The following is a 14667-nucleotide window of genomic DNA, read 5'->3' as shown; positions in this document are numbered from 1 at the left end:
GAACACATATTTGGAGAGAATCTATCATTGCTGAGGCAGGTAGCTCAATGCTAGTCAGGAGAGTCCAGATGTCGATGTGAAGTTGACAAGCATCGAACATAACTGGAGCACATGCTTTAACGCCTTTACAATCCCCCTCACCTCTTGCTCAGGTATCAATATTGCCGTGCCGCCTTGGGCTTACGCCAAGAGTTGTAAAGAGCTGATGTAGCCTGCGTATGAACTCACCTGAAGCTAAGCCAGGTTCGGAAGCTCGGTATTTAACAGGGCGCCAGTTCAAAGCCCTTTTGAGCTTGGCAGAAAGGAACATAGTGGCAGTCCAGAAGTGCACCACTAAGGGCATATTCGCACATGTGACATGGCGTGGTCCTGAGCTAGCAGGATGTTGACTTTGGTGACAACATGAAGACAGAACTAGCATACAGTAAGGTTCTCAGTTTATGAGGTTACTAACACATATTTACATATCTCAAACAGATCAGCTTAGCTAGGAGAGGCACGAAAATATATGACCTCTATCCTAAGTGACGAAAATGTTGAGGCCGCTTTGACGTAAATATAGGATACTCTGTACTGAACTTAGTTGCAGATTCTCTTCTCAACTCTAACGTATTCTTGCTCTACGAGGGTTAGTTCCACTCAGTGAGTGGAGAGCGAACCCATCAGCATCTGTCCAAACCTTTATTGTTGAAACTACCATGACTGTCACTTAATCTTGCTTTCACTGGCAGCAGAACAATGGAAGCGCCCAGCTTCTACCTGCCCAAGTGCCGACAGAAGACTACATAAAGTCTTATGGCGATGGAGTCATGGAGATAAAAGACCAAGTTATTCCAAGGATAGCTTCAGAGGGCGCCATGGCACATGCCAAAGACACCCTTTCATACGACGACTACATACAATGTCAAGGGTCGTCAAATCAAGACTCGGGGAGAATGGCCAATACTGTATGGATGATTGTAGTATGATACACGCAAAGCTTGAGACGTTGATGAACTTTGACGAGTAAAGCAAGAAAGGATAAAATGGCCTCCGTACAAATGGAAGAGGGCAACCTGCCTTGCGGCGCTTCCTTTGCTTATCCACAGACCCTTTTTCATCGCCTCACGGCACCCACGTCACTCGGAGGGGATACCACCAGAAGCGACGGCAAATCCAACTCACCATGAGGGGCGCAATATATCCGTATCTCACATTCTGTCCTAATTCACCAGCTATAAAACATAGATCAACTAGATAGCACGCCTTGTAGGCCTTTTCGCTTCATCCCTTCGTAGCACCCTATAAAGGAGTTCAAGAATTATTTTATGAATCTGGACTATTGTCATTTTCTCTTCTTAACAGAATAAGCCTTCGCTTCCCTAAATTTAACCACAACTGTTGACGTGGGAGCAAGTCCTCTCTTCAGAAATACCTTTCGTACGCCTTTGCAGACTCTAAAACCATCTGGTCAAACGGGATCCAGCCTTGGCCTGTTGCTTCAACCGCCTTTGTAGCATCGACCTTGAACCCGCCATTGGGAATACTGTAGTCTTGTAGGTATCCCTTTCCTGGTTCGCCCTTTCCAATGATTCCCTGTCGATCGGGATAAGCCTTTCGCAACAAGTCGCGATAAGCCTGGATGTTTCCAAAGTTGCCATTCCCTCCAGCTATGTACCGCTGCCCATCGGCCACTTCTTTCTTATCGACGGCAAACACAATGAGTCGTGCAACATCGCGCACGTCAACATGCGTTCCATTGCCAGGTCCGGCAGACGACATTTTCTCCCCGTTCATGATGCGATAAGGAACAATGGCGGTCTCACTCAACTTCTCCGGGTCTTCAGGCAGAATCAGTGGCGGCCCAGCCACCCAGACCGGATTGACAGCTGTCATTGTGAAATTGATACGGTCTTTGTTCTTTTGTCGAAACTCCCAGAATGCGCGCTCTGCTTTGACCTTGCTTGCGACATAGATCTGGTGGCCAGTCACATCTGCGCCAGCCTTCGCGATCGCATCCTCGATTTGGTCATTCCAGTCTTCTTCCGTGTAACCCTTCTCTGGGTACTTCGGTTTACAGCCTCTGACAGCCACGATAGAGGACACATACACAAACGACTTGACGGCAGGCTCTTTGGCAGCGGACTCTAAAATTCCGAGAGTGCCTTGCAGCGAGGAACCGATGACGTAGTCGATATTGGTGTTGCTGAAGTCAACTGGCGCCGCGACGTGAGCTATTGCCGTAGTATTCTTTACAGCCTCATCGAAGGCTCCCCTGGCCATGAGATCGGGAACCAGAATTCTCGTAAGTTGGCCAGAGGAAGCGTATGACGGGAGTGCTGAGAGGAGGCTAGAAGCCGAGGATTGACTTCGCACTGCAGCGCGGACAGAATAGTTGGCGGTAAGGAAAGCTTCAACGGTACGTGCGCCGATGAAACCATTTGCGCCCGTGACAAGAACGAGACCTTTTGTTGTTGACATATTGAGTATGAATGGTTTCGTGATCTTTGGAAGGATCTGTAGAGGAAAATAAAAAAGATGAGCCGATTCTAAACACTGTCTGTCTTTTGAGTCAAAATGTTCGAGCCTTATCTTAGTGAAGTTTTAGTCTGGCGACATGGCCCGGGCTTAGAAGTTATCTGCGATGGATGTTTGGGTGTAAACCGCCTGGAGATTAGTGTTATCGCCGATTCTTAGCTGCTGCCACAGTGACATTTCAGAGGCCTGGCCACTAATCTGGAGGACATTTGTCGATCGTGGATCCACTTGTAGGGCAGAGCTGCCGCGTACATAGATGGCCCGAGAGAATGATAGCTATCTCCGGACCGGTGAAATTGCTCAAGATACTTTCATCTTTTGATGAGTTGGTGCTTCGGATGGAGAGCTCGGAGGGAGACTCGGGCAGCTTTGCGAAGCACATCCATTGTATTAGTGGAAGGAAAGCTGATGCGGTAGGGCATTCAGCGGCTGGCGCCCCACTCCCTCCGAGGGCTCATTCACGACAGCTCTGTGCGACACATAATTAACTGTGAAAATCGCACAATCTCAGTCTCCGAAATCAGACCAAGAATGTGTTTTTTGAGCAATCATATAGCCTGGGCCTTCCGAAAACTCGTCCAGCGGTGCCTACTGTAGGCAGCAATGCATGGACCCGATTCAAGGCTGACAGGCTCAGCCCCAGCTCAGCCCCCGCTCTTTGGCTCTTGAATGAGATTTGAACCGTGAAATCGCCAACAAGCAGACAAACAAACAAACACAAGCAACAAACATGTCTTCACCTCAAGACGACTCTGAATTTTCGCCCCATGAGTCCCGCATCATCGGCGCGTTGCTGGGTGTCCATGCCGGCGACTCGCTTGGCGCAACGCTTGAGTTCAAAACTCATACGGATATCGCCCGGGAATACCCTCTCGGTCTTCGTGACATCGTTGGCGGAGGCCCATTTCGGTGGTCGCAAGGTCATGCAACAGATGACACTGATATGACTCGCGGCGTCCTCCTTGCATATCATGACTATATAGACGGCGACGACATCGCGCAGCTCGCTGGCGACTACTTCATCAGTTGGCTTCACGGCGACTGGCCAGACAGGCGCCCGGGAAGTCGGCCTGAGGATATTGGAGGGGCCACTGCTACTGGGCTCAGACGTTATAAGCAGACGCAAGATCCTGACCGCGCCGGAGCTGGCCAAGGTAGTGCAGGGAATGGAAGCTTGATGCGCTGTATCCCGACTGGCTTGTTCCAACGCGATCCCCAGAAGTTGATTGAGGAAAGCATTCGTATCAGCAAGATCACCCACGACGATAAGAGATGCACGGTCGCGTGCGCGGCTTACAACACGATTGTTTCCAAGCTCATCGACCAAGTCGCTCCCCAAGACGCCATTGAGGCAGGTCTCAATGTCGCCGAAACTCTTGAAGGAGGCTCTGGCCCAGTATACGAAGCGATTGAACTCGGCAAATCTCTCAACATAGCAACAATGGCTAGCAAGGGACCAGCACCCGAGCTTGGGGGGAGATGCAGTGGATACGTCCTCGAGTCACTCAGTCTCGCAATAGCTGCCGTTCTTGACACTCGCAGCTTGGAGGACGTTGTCGTGGATGTTGTTCGAATTGGCTGGGATACAGACACAAACGCAGCGATCGCAGGAGGAATATTGGGAGCTAGAGATGGAGCATCAGCTATCCCTCCCCAATGGAAATCAGTCTTGCAATTTGGGCGTGAGTTTGAAAATACGGCTTTGAGTATTTTCGAGAAGACTGCAGCCTAGGAGCCCAGTCCTTTCGAGTACATCAGTTACCACCAACGTCCGGTCCAGCATAGGTTCATCAAACAGTAGAGGGCTGAGGCCTCATGAATAAGTTAATGCGATGTTGAGAAATGATATTTGGTCACTAGAACGTACAGCGGGTCGGTCATGACCTTGAAAGGTCGACATCTGAGAGCGCTCGAGTCCCAGCAGGACTGGAAGTTGGGAACAGGCAAGCCTTGTCGCCCCGCACTCCCATATCACAGTATTTCCATTTGGTCAGCTTTGACGCAGCTTCGTGACCCCATCGAGTGATAATCAGGGTTGACAACGTGGATGTGCGCAGCCGGTACTAGCCAGGGAATGTTGGCGATCTCGGGGAGCAAGCAAGCATCGGCCCTTGATACAAGGTGTCAACACAAACTTAGCAAAGGGTATCCTATATTTACCTAAACTTATACCGAGTTACCTAAGTTTTATAACAAACTACTAAAATCTCCTTAAGTTACCTAAAGCCGAAAGACTTCATCATCGAGGAAGGCATCCAGGTTACCCAAGCCTGAAGAGACCATATTTGCAAATTGGCCCCAGCCCGAGAAATCGACTCCAGACATGCCATTAAAGTCCAACCCGCCGTTCTCGCCCATTAAGTCTGTATAAGAAGTCTTGTCGCTCGGCGTATCCATCGGTATGACATTGGACTGGAAAGCGTTGTCTTGTGCATGTCCATCCAGGAATACGTTTGGATGCATCCGATTCACTTGGCGTAAGGCCTCAACCCGTAATTCCTCCAACAGGAAACAGTATCGTTCTGACAAGGAGCCTTTCTCAACCATGGTTGACATGTGTGATTGGCATCGAGCTGCAGCTGTAAAGTATTCGCTGTAAGTCTCAGGAGGTGACGCCCATTTCTGTATCACATAGATATATAGAACCATGGCTGCAGTGAAGGCAAAATATGCAGTGACCTAATAGTATAAATCAGTTGAGGTTCCGGAAGAAGAATTGGATGTACTGTGATAAGGCTGAGAGGTTAAAAGAAGCCCCAACCCCGAGGACACATATGTGAAGAACACCAATAGCCACATACGGGCAATATACTCATTACTCTCACTGTTATCTGAGCCTTGTTTTTGGGTGAAGAGCTAGATATCCTGGAATTGGTTGTACTCACCCAGAATGCTCTGAACATTTGTCCGTTGTCGGTCATCTCATCGATCAGACCGACTGTTTGGATGGCAGCTTCGAGGCATCTTTGCACACTCTCTTGAGTTGCAGCATCGTTCTCACTGCCTCTTCTATTCTGACGTGATATCCTTGCAAAATTGTTGAGAACAGCTTGTCTATGCGTGAGTATTATAGCATGCCAATAAGTTAGATTCAGGACATTTCGTTGCCGTTGAACGATTGGAACGAGAAACGATGTACTGAAGTAGTCGGCATCGAGAAACTGAGAGAACTCAGCTCGCCAATCTGCGAGGGCCTTTGAAACGAGTTGGGTTTCCTCTAAGCGTTTGGAGATCGAAATTGGCTTCACTGAATAAAGACCACGCAGGATCTGGCCTATGATCCGAGCAAGCCTAGGTGACGAGTCAGTATGCTTCTTACAGGTTAAATTGAGACGAGCCATTACTTCATATGCCCAAGTGGAGCAAGCATAACCGAGTAGCCTTTCGTTGACCCAGCAAGGTTTATGTGATCCTTAGTTATGTCACTATCGTCAACACAAGCTGGAAGTTCAGTGTCGATATCGTCATCGTGAAAGTTGCGTGGTCTACCTAAAGATACACTAAGATATGCATCAAGAGTGTAGGCGCACCAAAAGGTTCTTCGCCGACTTTCGACTTCAATATGGTTCAGCCCGCTTATGACGCCAGGTCTCTTGTTTCGATTCAATCCGATAGCAAGAGCTAGGTTTGTGACGATGCCAAATTGACTCCAGCAGTGGTTGACCCGGGACTGGGTTCCAAGGTAGTAACACTGCAGAAGACGAGCCTGGACGCTGGTGAGTCGTATTGAGCCACTCTCTTTCGAGAGTTGATGCTCAGCTGCCAAGTAATACCTTGAGCTGTATCATGCGTCAGCATAAGCCATAAAGCCCTGTCACAGACGGGTACCCCACCTGAGGTCTGATGGTCCTGGTCTGTCGTTCTCAGGCATGTATACTCTAGCATGGGCTAAGATCATGAAGAGTAAAGCCACTTTTGCAGCGGAATTATTTGGGTCACGCATAGTCCCCAACGTCTCATAGAACTCTGAGAACCATTCTTGAATCGTGGGTCGGTGAAGAAAACGGTATGTTGGCATGGCAAAGTCGAAGTAACGATCCACCAAGCGCTGGGCATCCTCTTTGGGAAGCATCATGCAAAAGTTTGGATCATAGTCAGGGTTTTGAAGAGGGGCATCACCAAAAGTGAAGATACTTCCTGGCCCGGAGAACGAGATCGCTTGATGCATTCGCCTCTGAACCCTGAGAAGGAATGACACGCCCGAGGCCGGACCGATGTAGTGGCCCTGAAGATCCTCCTGAGACGGCTCAGGGGACTGCTGCACCGACGTTACAGCCCGTGAGCCCGAGCCTGTGCCGCTCTGCTCCATAAGATGAGATGGCATGCCATAGTCCTGCAACTCTACACTCTGGCTGGTTGCATTTGCCATGTACTGCTGCGCCAAATCGGTAGGGCTGGTGTCCTCACTCCGAGTCATTGTATCTTGGGCCGACACAGTTATGCTTTCATCCCCTACCTCATCCGCTGACGGTATTACCGGCAAACGACCTCTTGCATAAGCCGAGTCAAAAGTGCACGAAACCCTTGTCCGGGTACAGAACTTGCACGGCTGCATGCCATTGCATTTGATCTTCCGCCTACGGAGTACGCAGATTAGCTCATGGTCGATCTACGCGAATAATTGCCCAGGGTCGAGTTACTTCTTGCATCCATCGCACGCCCTGGTCACTCTGACCCTCTCAGTGTTCTTTTTCCGCTTCTTCGCTACATGTATGCTGTTGGTATCTTCTGACGGTGTTGGGAGCATGGATGAAGCCATTGGAGCCACGTCTATCCACTCGTCCAGAGATAATCTTGTGTATGGGGTGAAACTGACTGAGGCTGTACCGAACGGAAAAGAGAGGATGAAACTGAGTAAAGATTGGACGGAAAAGCGAATCCGGGGATGAGACATGGATAATTGTCCTCATGAGAACCCCGCAACCTATGTCACGTGTGTCCTAGAGGAAAGAAAAGACAAGACCTGATCCTAAATGACAGAAAGATTGAGGTAAATTGATATAAGACTCAGTAACTTGGTGTAAGTTCAGGATACCTTTTGCTAAGTTATTTTGACAACCTATGTCAAGGTCTGATGCTTTCTTGCTCCCCGAACCCTTCATCGGTGGCATTCCCGAGGCATCATACCCGGTGACAAATCCGATGGAGATCCTGGTTGGAGCGGATGAGGGGTACCTCACGTTAGCTTCCACGCTCATCCTTACCATTCCCCGAGTCGAATAAAGTCAACTTATCATCTGGAGTTAGCAGACATCGAATTGTGTTTACCACGTTCCCAACACATCAGACCTCCCAAAATGGCATCAGCTGTCTCAAAGCGCCTTGAGGGCAAGACAATTCTCATCACCGGAGCATCTTCCGGCATCGGAAAGGCCACAGCTTTTGAGTTCGCCCGCACCAGCCCCAAGAACCTCAAGTTGGTCTTGACAGCACGACGGATTGACAATCTTCGTCAGATCGCCGAAGATATCGTCAAGGAAGTTGGCGATGGCGTCAAGGTGCACCCCGTCCAGCTCGACGTCAGCAAGCCTGAAGAGGTGCGGTCTTTCGTGAGCAAATTGCCCGCAGAGTTTAGGGAGATCGATGTCTTGGTTAATAATGCGTGAGTTCCTTTAACATACAGATTCAAAATGTGACTAGCTGACTTCTTGCAGCGGTCTTGTCAAGGGCGTTGATAAGGCTCCGGAGATCAAGGAGGAAGACATCAACGTCATGTTCGCTACCAATGTCACAGGCTTGATCAACATGACACAAGCCATCCTCCCTATCATGCTGAAGCGCAACAACGGTGAGGGAGCTGGTGACATCATCAACATTGGCTCCATCGCAGGTCGTGAGCCATACATTGGCGGTAGCATCTACTGTGCAACTAAGGCTGCTATCCACTCCTTCACTGAGAGTCTGCGCAAGGAGCTCATCTCAAAACGCATCAGAGTCATCAGAATCGATCCTGGCCAGGTGGAGACCGAGTTCTCGGTAGTCAGATTTTACGGGAACAAGGAAAAGGCCGATGCAGTCTATGCGTAAGTTTTCACCTCTCCAGATCGTCATGTTTAATAAGGTTATGGGGTCGCTTCAGTCCCATCAAATCCCATATTTCTTATGAGCAATGAACTAACCAGCGATAGTGGCTGTGAGCCTTTGACACCAGATGATATTGCTGAAGCGATTGTATTTGCTGCTGGCAGAAGGGAGAATGTAGTCATTGCTGATACCTTGATATTCCCCAACCACCAGGCTGCGGCTACGATCATGCACAGAAAGAGCTAGGAGCTACGTATCATAGATCAACCAAGACACGAATACAAATAGACATTCTCAAGGTATAATTCGCCCGTGATTCTTTTGGCAATTGGCGATTTTCAAGGCTCGTACCATAACCTTTAATTATTTTGCACGATTGCAAAGTATTGCATCAAGCAGAAGAGGAGTGATGAAGACCAGTCGCCTAGGCCGTTACTCTCTGTTGCTTTACTCGCCGCTTTCGACAACTGAAGTAGTCACTAGCATCTTCCAAGTGGCCAGTCGGATCTGGAGACACAGCCAGCCGTTCGTCGTTAGACAACTTAGTCGTAAGAACTATGCAGGATGACCGACTACCTTATCTCTGCATGCATTGAACCTAATCTAGAGCCGTCACGTATCCGCCTTCCACCCGCATCCTCATGCTTTTCTCGGCAATTCTAATACTCGGGTTCGGGTATTTTTCGTCGTAGAACCAGGTCCAGACCGAGTCAAGTGCAGTCAGAGTAGCGTTGCATTCGCCCAACGCTATGCGGGGGATCGGCAATGCTCACTCTCGCTTGTCGGAAAAAGACATTCCCAACCACCTCGTAGTCAGCTTTTCCGCAATAGCTCCTAAGCCCCATGACTCGAGACGGCGTAGCATGAGCATATTGTATTCCCGTCCTTATTTATCCAGGGTTGGATCTGGATAAACAGCCATGATCCGCTGACCACTGCACTTATTCAAGACTCCGCAGGCGACCTGGCGAATGAAAGCCGGTGAAACCTGTGTCTCTCACCCGTGAGTGAGTGGAGACCACGGATTCATATCATGGTCACCCAGAGGCCAGAGCAAAACGGAAGAAAGATATTGAGGCAAATGTCCATCTAAGCCACAGCCCCGAGGCTTTAAGTACTTGTAATCTTTCAAAATCACATTTCTAGTCTACGTTTACCATACACAATACAATACACAGCACTCAAACACCTTTCGTAGAGTCGATTGCATAGTCATCATGTCTTTCTATAGAGCTCCACCAAGCGGCGTCTGGGCACCAGCGATCACATTTTTCGACCATGAGAGAGATACACTAGATACCGATTCACAAGCGGCATATTACTCCTATCTCTCTAAAACCGGTCTTACAGGCCTGGTCGTGCTCGGAACAAATGCCGAGACCTTCCTGTTGACGCGCGAAGAGCGCAAGGCTCTATTGCAAACAGCACGCCAAGCATGCGGGCCATCTTTCCCTATCATGGCTGGTGTTGGTGGACACTCAACCAAGCAGGTCTTGGAGTTTATCAGCGACGCAGCTGATGCCGGAGCAAACTATGTGTTGCTTCTTCCCCCCGCTTACTTTGGCAAGCAGACAACACCAGAGGTCATTAACAACTTCTTTGATGATGTTGCTAAGAAAAGTCAACTACCTATCGTCATCTACAACTTCCCCGTTGTCTGCAACGGCATCGACCTGGATTCTGCCACCATTGCTGCTTTGGCGAAAAAACACAGCAACATTGTCGGTGTCAAGCTGACCTGCGGAGCTGTCGCAAAGATAACGCGGCTTTCGGCAGAGCTTCCTGGGGAGCGATTTGCAATCTACGGTGGCCAATCCGACTTCTTGATAGGAGGCCTCGCTGCTGGCTCTCACGGCACCATTGCTGGTTTCGCCAACGTTGTCCCCAAGACAATCGTGCATATCTATAACCTCTACCAAGAAGGCAAGTTCCAAGAAGCCATGGCTCTTCACAAGAAGGCGGCACTGGCTGAGCAGCCCTGCAAGGCTGGGATTGCGTCAGTCAAGTATGCGGCAACTTTGAGCACAGCCAAGGCCGCTGGGATCAATGGCGCTGCAGAGAAGCTGAAGCCCAGAAGGCCATACGTGGAGCCTACAGAGGCTGCGAAGAAAAGTATTGAGTCGCAAATCTCTGAAATGTTGGAGATTGAGGCCACGCTCAAGCTACCGGCTGAGAAGGGCAAGTCAAACGGTGTAACGAATGGCGTATCCAATGGGATCATGAATGGAACATCGAATGGCGTGGCGGTGCATTGAAGCACCTATGTACGAGACAAATAGCGTTTTTATTATACGATGAAATGTTGATACAATAAAATCGGCAAAAGACTAGCAATATGCGTGTTCTCTCATTATCTCAAAGATGGTGATGTTTTTCAGTAGGTTCTGTAGTTTAGTTTGGTGGGGGTCTGGTATGGTGCCTACAGGGTGCTGCCACAGTGGCCTAGGTGCCTATGAGGTGCCCTAGCGTGGCACGGTGCCGGCCTGGTGCCAAAGCCTAATTGAGGTGCCTTCGAGGTGCCAAGGTGCCAAAAGTCGTCGCACAGCCGCAATGACTCCTGTATTTCAACCAATTTGACCGTACTCCAAGCGCCAAACGGCAGAATGATGTTGCGAGAATAGTATTGGTTAGCTTAAAAATAAATATTTCATTTTTAGTGACATCTCATCTCTGTATTTTCGTATTTATCTAAGCTTGAGCTATTGGCATTAGCGCGTGCGCGCTGAAAACCATTAGCGGCTTCAGCGCCTTGATCTGCCAGCTCACAGGGGCAGCGGGTTCGCTAGCCTGTTCGATAGCACAAATTCAATCGCATCAGTTTCACCTAAAAGAATTCCAATGCCTCAATCAAATCAGCATCTTTGGGTGATAAGTCACTTACTTAAAAACTCTTTTGGGACCTTTAAAAGTGCATTTCCCCCCATCTTTACTACTTCAGCCATACAAACATCCCATGCATGATCATCCGCGCTCTAGGGTCGACGATCAGCGCCACCAATTTATCGGCAAAAAGAAAACAAAGTCAGGATGGGAGTCTTGGTAAGGGAAAAGGGTAGCATTATAGCCTCTTGCATTTCCCAGTTCTCTCCAAGTCGTAATATTAACTGTCTCTCATTTTGTGACTCGCCAAAGTCTTTCGCTTTCTAAACATGGTTGCGTCGCCATTCCTCGCCGTCGCGTTGGCGGTTTTGGCCATTCGCAGCGTTAATGCTGGGCCGTGCCGTCCCTCATCCGTCTCAACCACTGAGGGCTCTATGTCAAGCAGCCCAGAAACCACGCTTGCTTTTACCACCACTGCTGAGCTTTCTGTCACTGCAACGCAAACGGCAACTTCTTCTGATGCTGTCTCTTTATCTGAGACTTTGGTCGATGCCACCACGACTACCCAAGCCGTTCAAGACACCACCACAACAACAGCCGACGAGACTACACCCGCCACTGAGCCTCCTGCCACCACAACTGGAGCAGCCTCTGTCTCCGACGATTCTTCAACTTCTGTGACTCTGAGCGATGACACCACGACCCTCCTTGCCACCACTACGACTACTCAGGCTGTCGAAGACACCACGACGATAACCCCAGCTACGACAACTACCACTACAGCTGCTGGGCCGGACGAGTGCCCTCTGAACGCCGAATGCGAGGCTATATACGGCTTGGCCAAGCCCATTTGCGATGTCGGCACTTGCGTCCCAGACAACAACCAGCCCGCCCCATGCACCGATGACACCGAATGTACTACCCCCGGTGAATTCTGCTCGGACTCTGGTTTCTGTCAAGTCCCATCAGAGCCCTGTATTGACGAAACCGACTGTCTACTTTCTCTCAACCCTATTTGTGTTCTAGGACTCTGCGACTGCCCCACATCGACAGGTGTATGCACACCACGGTCTGAGCTGCAACTCTGCCAGTCAAATGCTGGGTGTTCTGCTGGCGCTACCTGCCAGCAGGGTATCTGTGTTGATCCGATTAGCTGCGGTAGTCCTTCTGATTGCGATAACAACTTGGATGTGTGTGTTTTGCCTGGCGTTTGTGCCTGCCAGAATGGTGTATGCGTCATTAGTGTTTAGTGTAGACGACACTGTTCCATGCGGTCTAAGCATGGCAGGCGTATGGCAATTGAGAGGCTTCCTTATCTTGATCTGAATATAGCGCCCATTTGTATGCTTCATAATATCATAATAGAACTATGCTTTCCGCCCCTGGTTCTGAAACGCTCACAAAATGCGAGTGACTCTAACCATCCTCACTAGTACCCCGTATTCACTTAACAGTCCATCCAAACAGTCCCAAGTCTAGAGCACATGCTTGAACAGAGGCGATCTGTCTCCCATGTCAAACAGTTCCTCTTCAGTGTACTTCCTCTTAGCTTCCTCAGCAATCTTGGCCTTGCGAGCGTTGGCAATCTTGTAGCTCCACTCCAGGAGAAGGGCAACGATCAGACCAGTACCTCCGAAAGCAAGCGACAAACCAAATCCAGTGTAGTACCTAGGCTTCTCCTTCTCCAGGTACATGAAGCTACCGACGATACCACCGACGTTGCCGACGCAGTTCATCAGGGCGATACCAATAGCTCGTCGTGATGAGGGAGCGATGTTGTTGGCGTTCCATGACGCAGCAGCGGCTTGAATGGGGTAAATACCGATAACAGCAAGAACCACAGCGAAGTAGGCCACTCCCTTCTTAGCTTCGAGTTCGCCATTCAGAGAAATCATGATCGAGTAGGCGACTGTAACGATGATCATGGGGATGGCGACGAAGGGCATGCGCCAGAAGAATCGGTCAGAGATCTTGGCGAAAACTATGGCAGAAATGGCAGCAGCAACGTAAGGAGGAGCTGAAGTGAGCTGAGCGTTCGTGTTGCTGAATCCCATCGCTTTGGTGATGGTTGGTAGGGTAAACTTGGTACCGTAAGAGAGAGCAGACTGGCACAGAAGGAAGTAAGCCTGGACATAGACTCTCCAGTTTGTGAGCACCATCCGAAGATCTTTCCATGACACTTTTCTCTCGTCTTCTCCGGAGTAACCGCCGCCTTGCTTGATGAACATCGAGAGCTCGAGAAATCGAATTTCCTCAGGACTTAACCATTTTGAAGACAGAGCGGGAGTGTCAATTAGGAAAAATAAGCATGCAACACCGAGAACGACTGTAGCCATGCCTTCCAGAAGGAAAATCCATCTCCATCCCTCCATACCGCCAACACCGTCCATCTCAGCGATACCAGCTGCGAGGAGACCTGAGAAGGCACCAGATAAGGCACTTGCACAGTAGAAATATGACACCCTCGTTGACAGGTCCTTGGGAAGGTACCAGTAACTATGGAACTGTTAAAAAGATCTTCGTTGCACGATATCTGGTTGTTGAGCTTACCTGCAAAGGTAGATAGCGCCGGGGAAGAAACCAGCCCTGAGTTGCAATGTTAGCCCCAATCTGTAAGACGGGACTAAGAGTCAACAGATATAGACTTACTCAAAGATACCAAGAAGAACACGAGTCGCCATGAGACCACCGAAGTTTTGAACAAGTCCAGTGCAAGTCATGACGATACCCCAGCAGACACAGAGCATACCAAGATAGACCGACGGGCGCTTGAACTTCTTCAGAAGAATGTTGCTAGGGACTTCAAGAAGGACATAAGGTACGAAAACTTGTTAAAGTTAGCCCACAGTGAGGGAAAGAGCGAGTGTTGGTGTGACTTACAGATTGACAGAATGGTGTTGTACTGAACACCTGTGGTAAGATGTTAACAGATTTCCTCATCACAACACAACAAAAAGACACACCTGTCATTCCCAGATCCTCGACCATTCCCTCAATCTTCGCATTGCCGATATTGGCGCGGTCTATGTGCGCAGCAAGATAGAGAAGGGCGAGCATTGGCACGAGTCGAACATCAACCTTGCGGAAGACCTTCTTCTTCTGCTCCTCTGTATAACTGTTGTAGAAGTCGGCATCTTCAGGTCTCAAACCAAAGACACGAAAACCGGCAATCTCGATGGCTTCGGAGGTGTTTTCGAGATGGTCTGGCTTATGGTCGCCAACCTCAATGTCGCTCTTGGAGATTGAACTTCGAGGAGCCATGATGAAGATGTTGGTACTCCAGGACAGACTTGTGACTGAGAGCTT

At 49.4% G+C, this 14667-nt stretch overlaps 7 protein-coding genes across 7 annotated transcripts; 4 read left to right on the top strand and 3 right to left on the bottom strand.

Annotated features, from left to right (window-relative positions):
* Window positions 1-1404: 1404 nt before the first annotated feature.
* Window positions 1405-2460, bottom strand: FTJAE_8760 (nad dependent epimerase dehydratase; the record flags this gene model as incomplete). Its single annotated transcript, XM_037355611.1, has 1 exon — window positions 1405-2460. The coding sequence occupies one exon, from the start codon at window positions 2458-2460 to the stop codon at window positions 1405-1407; it is 1056 nt and encodes a 351-aa protein (XP_037204179.1).
* A 787-nt stretch (window positions 2461-3247) lies between these two features.
* On the top strand, window positions 3248-4249 carry FTJAE_8759 (ADP-ribosylglycohydrolase; the record flags this gene model as incomplete). The annotated part of the gene is made up of 1 exon (XM_037355609.1): window positions 3248-4249. The coding sequence occupies one exon, from the start codon at window positions 3248-3250 to the stop codon at window positions 4247-4249; it is 1002 nt and encodes a 333-aa protein (XP_037204178.1).
* Window positions 4250-4737: 488 nt separating this feature from the next.
* FTJAE_8758 (uncharacterized protein) lies at window positions 4738-6934 on the bottom strand (the record flags this gene model as incomplete). The annotated part of the gene is made up of 4 exons (XM_037355608.1): window positions 4738-5139; window positions 5403-5808; window positions 5862-6296; window positions 6351-6934. The coding sequence occupies 4 exons, from the start codon at window positions 6932-6934 to the stop codon at window positions 4738-4740; spliced, it is 1827 nt and encodes a 608-aa protein (XP_037204177.1).
* Window positions 6935-7814: 880 nt separating this feature from the next.
* Window positions 7815-8787, top strand: FTJAE_8757 (ketoreductase; the record flags this gene model as incomplete). Its single annotated transcript, XM_037355607.1, has 3 exons — window positions 7815-8119; window positions 8172-8540; window positions 8646-8787. 3 exons carry the CDS (start codon window positions 7815-7817, stop codon window positions 8785-8787), a joined length of 816 nt encoding a protein of 271 aa, XP_037204176.1.
* A 971-nt stretch (window positions 8788-9758) lies between these two features.
* FTJAE_8756 (dihydrodipicolinate synthase) lies at window positions 9759-10796 on the top strand (the record flags this gene model as incomplete). Its single annotated transcript, XM_037355606.1, has 1 exon — window positions 9759-10796. One exon carries the CDS (start codon window positions 9759-9761, stop codon window positions 10794-10796), a length of 1038 nt encoding a protein of 345 aa, XP_037204175.1.
* An 894-nt stretch (window positions 10797-11690) lies between these two features.
* FTJAE_8755 (uncharacterized protein) lies at window positions 11691-12611 on the top strand (the record flags this gene model as incomplete). The annotated part of the gene is made up of 1 exon (XM_037355605.1): window positions 11691-12611. One exon carries the CDS (start codon window positions 11691-11693, stop codon window positions 12609-12611), a length of 921 nt encoding a protein of 306 aa, XP_037204174.1.
* Window positions 12612-12836: 225 nt separating this feature from the next.
* FTJAE_8754 (nicotinamide mononucleotide permease) lies at window positions 12837-14622 on the bottom strand (the record flags this gene model as incomplete). Its single annotated transcript, XM_037355604.1, has 5 exons — window positions 12837-13857; window positions 13912-13947; window positions 14011-14188; window positions 14242-14271; window positions 14325-14622. The coding sequence occupies 5 exons, from the start codon at window positions 14620-14622 to the stop codon at window positions 12837-12839; spliced, it is 1563 nt and encodes a 520-aa protein (XP_037204173.1).
* Window positions 14623-14667: the final 45 nt, after the last annotated feature.

Source organism: Fusarium tjaetaba (assembly GCF_013396195.1).
Source record: "Fusarium tjaetaba strain NRRL 66243 chromosome Unknown NRRL66243_c0000192, whole genome shotgun sequence".
In the NCBI taxonomy this organism is placed as follows: Eukaryota; Fungi; Ascomycota; class Sordariomycetes; order Hypocreales; family Nectriaceae; genus Fusarium; species Fusarium tjaetaba.
This window is presented reverse-complemented; position numbering and strand designations above follow the sequence as displayed.